We start from the raw sequence: 9,368 nt of genomic DNA on the forward strand, positions 1-9,368 counted from the left end.
CCTGGTCTGTTCAAAAAACACTGGCCTAAACGCTATGCCTAGCAAGCCTTATAGTGTACAAAGGATATTTTTATTTTTATTTTAAGGTTTAAATTTTTTTAAATTCTGTTTGAATTAATTCGCTCGGTAAATTCCTGAGATTTCCGAGATTTCACGGTAACCGTTAATTCCGGTGCTCTCGGGTAAAAATTGTTAACCGAGAAACACCCCTACGGAGTCCATTTTCCACACTGTAAGGTAAGGCAATTCAGCCCATCAGGAGTCTTCGCACGTCGTCCATGAACGCGACAGCCGGCGACAGTTTCGTCATGCCCGTACCACACGGTGCTGACCAGTGACCGCGCGCGTCGTCCATCTTGCCGTCGCTGTCTCCGTCGCCGTCGAGAGGAGTACGATAGAACGGCATCAGCGTCTGTTTAAGCTCTGCTCCCTGTACGTTGTCGCGTTTTCCGAGCATACACATGAGAGCAGCAAATGTTCTTTGTCCCCCAACAAGATTCCGAATCAAGAAGATGGAGTAGTACTTGCCTTAACAACCGAAGACCCCCAGGTCAAGCATCAAATGCTTGCTTTGGTCACCAAGTTGGGCACTGACTAGCTAGTCGCACTCTTGTTTCTTGCCGAGTCGCCTCTCCAGCTAACTGACGCACCAGGTCATAAACAAATTCCCATCTTTCCCCAAAAGAATCTTGCTAACTACTCACGGAAACGCCTTTTGATCTCGCAATCACACGGTGTGGCAGTTTCAGAGTACGCGCATACACACACTCGCATCACTGACTGACCAGCGGCACTATATATATGGACCTTAGGTCTCTGCTCCCTCCAAGGAGAACTTGCTTCTAGCTTGCTACTCTCACTTCCTCCATTAGCCTAAAACTTGATTCCGAGTTTCCAACCTCCTGTGTGGCTGTGTTCAGCATCCCGGTAGCACTCTGTGAAGAATTCAATTCAGAGCACGCCGCGATGACGCAAAAGATTGTGATCAAGGTGGATATGACGTCCGACAGGTGCCGGTCCAAGGCCATGGCGCTGGTGGCGGCGACGTCAGGGGTGGACTCGGTGGCGCTGGCCGGGGACGGCAGGGACCAGGTGGTGGTGGTCGGCGACGGCATCGATTCCGTCAGGCTAACCACCGCGCTGCGCAAGAAGGTAGGCCACGCGCAGCTCGTGCAGGTCGGCGAAGCCAAGGAGGAGAAGAAGCCCGCTGCCGCCGCCGTCGAGTACACGTACCAGTACTACCCTTCGCACGCGGTGCCGCTCTACGAGCACACCGCCGGCGCCTACGGTTACCAGCAGTACCACTCCCGGCCGGGCACCTGCTCCATAATGTAGACAAGAGGTTTGCAGGCAATCGCAAACGTACGTATATAGTAGTTCTTGGGTATTCTTTCTGTTTAGGCGTTTAGCTTTCGTTGCGTTGGTTGTTGTCAAAGCTTCCTGTAGTTAATTGATGGATTCATTTGCAGCTCAGCCGAGTAATAATGCTACTCCTTTCGTATTCAAATTAATTATCACAGGCTTAGGCAAAATACTATCTAAATCTGTCTAGGATTTATGGAATCTAGAACAACTAATTTAGATTAGAGGTACAGTAGTATCAGAAATTTCGTGCCAAAACAGTTGCACGGAGGTCTGGGACCACATGATGATCGATTGGGAACGACCCGGTTTTTGCAATCCGAAGCCACGAGCGAGCTAACTGGAACATGATTGCGATCCATTTGAAATTACGATTTTGAATATTTTTAGTCGACTGAAAATTAACTTAGAGCTCATCATGTCTTCGGCGTTTGGATTTGCATCGTGGTTTATGCTAGAGGTGGGTTGCAACATGAAATTAACTTAGGGCTCAATCTAGTTCGAAGTGAGTTGAAAATATATTATTTGAAATTACATGTGGGTTGCAGCTAAATTATTCCAAATGCAACTGAGAAAAGAAATAGTTCACACTTTATAAAATCATAGCGTACGGTGAAATAAGCTAATTTTTAGTCGTGTGAGAATTAGACCAACCCTTAAAATTAAAGACTCAAGTTCTTACAAACTATTATATCTTTTCTTTATCTTAGATCATAGAATAAGAATTCTCATATTTCTATGGAGGTGTGGCAGGTAGGCGTGGTGTGCATCTAAGGCTTGGGGTTCGAGGGGGTTCGAGGCATGGTGGCTGATTGGCTCCTGTTTGGGTCTATGAGGGTGAGGCTGTGAGTGAAAGCCGTATTCAGCGGTGGACGAAGTCGTTGGCATCGGTGCCTACACATCTCGTTCCTGATTTGAGGTTGTCGATGGAGCAGCTCTCACTTGCGCGCCTCGACATGCCATGAAAAACCCTAGGGGCGTGATTGGTTGCTCGCGAACCCATTTCTGCACTCGTTGGGCCCAAAAAAAAATAGCCGTTTGGTTGCCCTGGTCGCACCGAAACACTGCGCCGCACGAAGTTTAAAGCAAACCAAAACATGGCACGGGAGGCACTCTCGATTCGGTGATTTTTTCGGGGATAGGTCTGATGGTGCTCCGGTGATGGCGCCAGACAATCTTGTTTGCAGTTGTTATGGAAGCGGTTGGGAAACCTCAAGAGGAAGGTGTGATGAGCACAACAACAAGTTTTCCCTCGGTACGAAACCAAGGTTTAATCGACCAGTTGGAGAAAGACGTGACTTCTGAAGGTGTTGCTGGCTGGCTAGTGGCAGGGCGCACTACCAGCGTCACTAACAATGTGGGACTTGCACACAACACAAACAAAGTACTTTGCCACAACTTACAGTGAGGTCGTAAATCTCACTGTTTTGCTGAACACAAAGGATTAGACGTATCGAGTGGAAACAGATGTTTACAGAGAGTAAACAGAACAGGATTGCAGTAGAATTTATCAGTAAAGAAAACATGACAGAGGTCCACAGTTCACTAGAGGTGTCTCTCCATAAAGATAAATAATATATTGGGTGAACAAATTACAGCTGGGCAATTGACAGAATATCGACCATTACATGACAAGATGATTACTACGATATTTGATATGGGCATTACAACATAATACATAGACCGTAATCCAACTACGTCTATGACTAATAATCCACATTCAGGTTATCATCCGAACCCCGTTCAGTATTAAGTTGCAAACAACAGACTATCGCATTAAGCAATGTGTGTAAAGTAAATAATAGAATTACCCTCGGATAAAACTTGTTATTTTCTCCCTAGTAGCAACATCACATCTACAATCTTAGAAGTTAATGTCACTCTCTCAGAAAACTAGAGGCATGAACCTACTATCGAGCATAAATACTCCCTCTTGGAGTCACAAGCATCTACTTGCTGAGTATCTACTAGCAACGGAGAGCATCCAAGATCACAAATAACATATGATATGAATATATAATCAATCTCAACATAGTATACAATATTTATCGGATCCCAGCAAACGCAACATATAGGATTACATAAAGATGATCTTGATCATGTAGGGCAGCTCACAAGATCTATACATGAAGCATAAAGTGGAGAAGACAACCATCTAGCTACTGCTATGGACCCATATTCCAGGGATGAACTACTCACGCATCACTTCGGAGGCGGGCATGGCGATGTAGATGCCTCCGGCGATGATTTCCCCCTCCGGCAGGGTGCCGGGAAGAGCTTCAGAACCCCCCGAGATAGGTTCTGCGATGGCGGTCGCGACGGAACTTTTCGTGGATGGAGGCTTGGTTATCTAGGGTTTTCCCGAGAAGATGTATAAATAGGCGGATGATTTAGGTCGGTGGGTGCCTGGTGGGCCTAGACCCCCCCTTGCGCGGGCCAGGCCGTGCCATGGGGTGGTTTGGCCGCCCTGTGGCGCCTCGTCGACCCCCCTCTGGACTTCATCTTTGTTTCGGTAAAATATTAACTTCGGCTTTTGTTTCGTTCAATCTCGAGAATATTTCTGTACAACTTTTCTGAAATACAAAAACAGCAGAAAACATGGAACTGACACTGTGACATCTTGTTAATAGGTTAGTGCCGGAAATCATGTAAAAGTGCAATGAAGTGTAAGCAAAACATATATGAATTGATGTAAAACAAGCATGGAGCATCGAAAATTATAGATACGTTTGAGACGTATCATGGCCCTGGCGAGTGCCTGATACGTCTCCAACGTATCTATAATTTCTGATGTTCCATGCTAGTTTTATGACAATACCTACATGTTTTGTTCACACTTTATATCGTTTTGATGTATTTTCCGGAACTAACCTATTAACGAGATGCCGAAGTGCCAGTTCCTGTTTTCTGCTGTTTTTGGTTTCGGAAATCCTACAAAGGAAATATTCTCGGAATTGGACGAAATCAACGCCCAATATCTTATTTTTCCCGGAAGCTTCCAGAGCACCGAAGAGGGGCCAGAGAGGAGCTAGGGGGCCCCACCCCACAAGGCGGCGCGGCCAAGGGGGGAGGGCGCCCCCCTATGGTGTGGCTCCACCAGGGCCCTTCCGACTCCGCCTCTTCGCATATTTAAGCCTTCGTGACCTAAAACTTCGACACCGATTGACGAAACTCCAGAAAGACTCCAGGGACGCCGCCGCCATCGCGAAACTCCGTTTCGGGGGACAGAAGTCTCTGTTCCGGCACCCTGCCGGGACGGGGAATTGCCCCCGGAGTCATCTCCATCGACACCACCGCCATCTTCATCGACGCTGCTGTCTCCCATGATGAGGAGGGAGTAGTTCTCCCCCGAGGCGGAGGGCTCTACCGTAGCTATGTGGTTCATCTCTCTCTTGTTGGAGATATGCCCAAGAGGCAATAATAAAAGTGGTTATTATATATCTTTATGTTTATGATAAATGTTTATATACCATGCTATAATTGTATTAACCGAAACATTGATACATGTGTGATATGTAAACAACAAAGAGTCCCTAGTATGCCTCTTAACTAGCTTGTTGATTAATGGATGATTAGTTTCATAATCATGAACATTGGATGTTATTAATAACAAGGTTATATCATTGTATGAATGATGTAATGGACACACCCAATTAAGCGTAGCATAAGATCTCGTCATTAAGTTATTTGCTATAAGCTTTCGATACATAGTTACCTAGTCCTTATGACCATGAGATCATATAAATCACTTATACCGGAAAGGTACTTTGATTACATCAAACACCACTGCGTAAATGGGTGGCTATAAAGGTGGGATTAAGTATCCGGAAAGTATGAGTTGAGGCATATGGATCAACGAGTGGGATTTGTCCATCCCGATGACGGATAGATATACTCCGGGCCCTCTCGGTGGAATGTCGTCTAATGTCTTGCAAGCATATGAATAAGTTCATAAGAGACCACATACCACGGTACGAGTAAAGAGTACTTGTCGAGAGACGAGGTTGAACAAGGTATAGAGTGATACCGAAGATCAAACCTCGGACAAGTAAAATATCGCGAGACAAAGGGAATTGGTATTGTATGTGAATGGTTCATTCGATCACTAAAGTCATCTTTGAATATGTGGGAGCCATTATGGATCTCCAGATCCCGCTATTGGTTATTGGTCGGAGTGAGTACTCAACCATGTCCGCATAGTTCTCGAACCGTAGGGTGACACACTTAAAGTTGGATATTGAAATGGTAGTATTTGAATATGGAATGGAGTTCGAATATTTGTTCGGAGTCCCGGATGAGATCCCGGACATCACGAGTAGTTCCGGAATGGTCCGGAGAATAAGATTCATATATAGGATGTCATTTTATGTGAATTAAAATGTCGCGGAAGGTTCTATGGAAGGTTCTAGAAGGTTCTAGAAAAGTCCGGAAGAAACCACCAAGGAAGGTGGAGTCCACATGGGACTCCACCTCCATGGCCGGCCAACCCTAGTGGGGGAGGAGTCCCAAGTGGACTCCCCCTTAGGGGGCCGGCCACCCCCATATGGGAGGTGGAACTCCCACCTTGGTGGGAGTCCTAGCTAGGCTAGGTTTCCCCCTCTCTATGGAAGGTTTTTGGTTCGGGTCTTATTCGAAGACTTGGAGACCAACTCTTGGGGATCCACCTATATAATGAGGGGCATAGGGGAGGGGGCCGGCCACACCAAATCCACAAGTTGGCCGCACCCCCTTGAGGCCGGCCACCCCTCCCAAACCCTAGCCGCCCCCTCTCCTCCATAGCTCCCGCGTGCTTTAGCGAAGCTCCGCCGGAGTTCTCCACCGCCACCGACACCACGCCGTCGTGCTGTCGGATTCAAGAGGAGCTACTACTTCCGCTGCCCGCCGGAACGGGAGGTGGACGTCGTCTTCATCAACAACCGAACGTGTGACCGAGTACGGAGGTGCTGCCCGTTCGTGGCGCCGGAACCGATCGTGATCAAGATCTTCTACGCGCTTTTGCAAGCGGCAAGTGAACGTCTACCGCAGCAACAAGAGCCTCATCTTGTAGGCTTTGGAATCTCTTCAAGGGTGAGACTTGATACCCCCTCGTTGCTACCGTCTTCTAGATTGCATCTTGGCTTGGATTGCGTGTTCGCGGTAGGAAAATTTTTGTTTTCTATGCAACGTTATCCTACGAGTGGTATCGAGCCAGGTCTATGCATAGATGGTTGCACGAGTAGAACACAATGGTTTTGTGGGCGTTGATGCTCTTGTTATCTTTAGTTGAGTACTTTGCATCTTTATGGCATAGTGGGATGAAGCGGCTCGGACTAACTTTACATGACCGCGTTCATGAGACTTGTTCCTCGTTCGACATGCAACTTGTATTGCATAAGAGGCTTTGCGGGTGTCTGTCTCTCCTACTATAGTAAAGATTCAATTTACTCTTCTATTGACAACATTAGTATCAACGTTGTGGTTCATGTTCGTAGGTAGATTAGATCTATATCGAAAACCCTAAACCACGTAAAATATGCAAACCAAATTAGAGAGCGTCTAACTTGTTTTTGCAGGGTTTGGTGATGTGATATGGCCATAATGTGATGATAAATATGTATGAGATGATCATTATTGTATTGTGGCAACCGGCGGGAGCCTTATGGTTGTCTTTAAATTTCATGTTGAGTAGTATTTCAAGATAGTTGTAATAGTTGCTACATGGAGGACAATCATGAAGACGGCGCCATTGACCTTGACGCTACGCCGACAATGATGGAGATCATGCCCGAAGATGATGGAGATCATGTCCGTGCTTTGGAGATGAAGATCAAAGGCGCAAAGACAAAAGGGCCATATCATATCACATATGAAGCTGCATGTGATGTTAATCCTTTTATGCATCTTATTTTGCTTAGATCGCGACGGTAGCATTATAAGATGATCCCTCACTAAAATCTCAAGATAATAAAGTGTTCATCCTTAGTAGCACCGTTGCCAAGACTTGTCGTTTCGAAGCATCTCGTGATGATCGGGTGTGATAGAATCAACAAGTGCATACAACGGGTGCAAGCCAGTTTTGCACATGCGGATACTAAGGTGGCCTTGACGAGCCTAGCATGTACAGACATGGTCTCGGAACACGTGATACCGAAAGGTAGAGCATGAATCATATGATTGATATGATGAACACTTTGAGTGTTCGCCATTGAAATTACACCTTGTCTCGTGATGATCGGACTATGGTGTGGTGGATTTGGTTCGTGTGATCACTAAGACAATGCGAGGGATATTGTTTTGAGTGGGAGTTCACCTAGATTTTTAATTATGTTGAATTAAAATTTGAACTCAATTTGTCATAAACTTAGTCTAAACTATTGCAAATATATGTTGTAGAGATGGCGCCCCCAATCAATTTTAACCAGTTCCTAGAGAAAGAAAAGCTTAAGAGCAACGGTAGCAACTTCACCGACTGGTTCCGTCATGTGAGGATCTTCCTCTCTGGCGGAAATCTGCAATATGTGCTTGATGCACCGCTAGGTGACCCTCCTGCAGAAACCGAAACCGATGAAGTAAAAGCTGTTTACGAGACTCGGAAAACTCGGTACTCTCAAGTTCAGTGTGCCATCCTGTGCAGTCTGGAATCCGATCTTCAAAAACGTTTTGAGCACCACGATCCTCATGAGTTGATGAATGAGCTGAAAGCTATATTTGAGACTCATGCGGCCGTGGAATGCTATGAAGCATCGAAACATTTCTTCAACTGTATGATGGAAGAAGGCAGCTCCATTAGTGAGCACATGCTCGCCATGACCGGGCATGCGAAGAAACTCAGTGACTTGGGAATAGTGATGTAACACCCCACTTTTTGCAACCTTGTTTATTTGTCCATAATGCAAAAATTAGGGGGAACAAAAACTTTTTCTTTAGACTAATTAAGATGAATTGCCTTGATCTGTTGGTTATGATGAATTGCCTTGATCTGTTGGTAGGTGAATTTTCTTGATTTGCTTGTTGAGTTTTGTCTTGAGCTACCACAAAGAACAACACCTCTGGTGGTTAAACAAGCAACTCACCTAATAAAACACATGTGTGACTTAGGAAAAGTTGTTTTCCTTTTTACCACATCAAACTCTCCTTCTGATGGCAACATGAGTGTGCCATCTTGATTTTCTCTTTGTAGTACAAGATAGCTCAATCATCCTTAATTCAAAACTTGGGATCATCTACCCCTCATCACATCCTTCTCATCTACCCACTCATGCTTGTTAGTTTTGAGGCCATGTCGACCATCTGTGTTGACAGGCTTAAAATGTCCAGACTTTGGAAATTGATCTCTAAGCTCCCACAACTATTATTGTTGACTTCAATGCATGGATCTCATCTATGCATCACCCTCTTCAACCTCCACGTATTGCATGTCTCAGTCAATCCTTGCAGCTCATATATTCAACTTGATCTTGTACCCTATTCAATGATTCAACACTAGATCACTTCCTTCAATTTTACCTCTTGTTTTTATTCAAGTTTAATCTTCACAAAACCAAGAGTGGGAATGGTGGGTACATTTTGTAGCCATCATCTACCTTTGAGAACACTTCTCCCTAATTTAGTTTTCTTTCTCAAAAACCCTATTGTTCTTCCTTCTCTAGTTTTGATCACAAAACTACTTCTAGCCTTATTAAATCTTTTCAAGATATTTCTTCAGAGAAAACAAAGAACTAAAATGGATTTTGTTTTTCATCCCATTTCTAACAAGTACTGATTTCTGAAACATTACTTTCTATTTTGTTTTCTTTTTAACAAAATGCTTGTTTATGGTACCTATACCATTTCTTGTTTTATTTTAAGTTTGAGAAAACTCTACTTCACTTGAGAAAGTAAGTAGAACATTTTGAACTCCTATGTTCCAACTAGTTTTCTCTCAACATCTTCAAAAATTCCATTTCACTTGAGTACATTCCCAATTGACCCTAGACAATTGAGGTGTTTCAAATACTTTTCAAATAAGTTCTATTTCAAATGAAAAC

General features: G+C 44.7%; 1 protein-coding gene across 1 annotated transcript; it reads left to right on the plus strand.

Annotated features, from left to right (window-relative positions):
* The first annotated feature begins 841 nt into the window (after positions 1-841).
* Positions 842-1,450, plus strand: LOC124687756 (disease resistance protein Pik-1-like). Its single transcript, XM_047221505.1, has one exon. The coding sequence runs from the start codon at positions 967-969 to the stop codon at positions 1,333-1,335; it is 369 nt and encodes a 122-aa protein (XP_047077461.1). The 5' UTR covers positions 842-966; the 3' UTR covers positions 1,336-1,450.
* Positions 1,451-9,368: the final 7,918 nt, after the last annotated feature.

Source organism: Lolium rigidum, chromosome 2, assembly GCF_022539505.1.
Source record: "Lolium rigidum isolate FL_2022 chromosome 2, APGP_CSIRO_Lrig_0.1, whole genome shotgun sequence".
NCBI lineage: Eukaryota > Viridiplantae > Streptophyta > Magnoliopsida > Poales > Poaceae > Lolium > Lolium rigidum.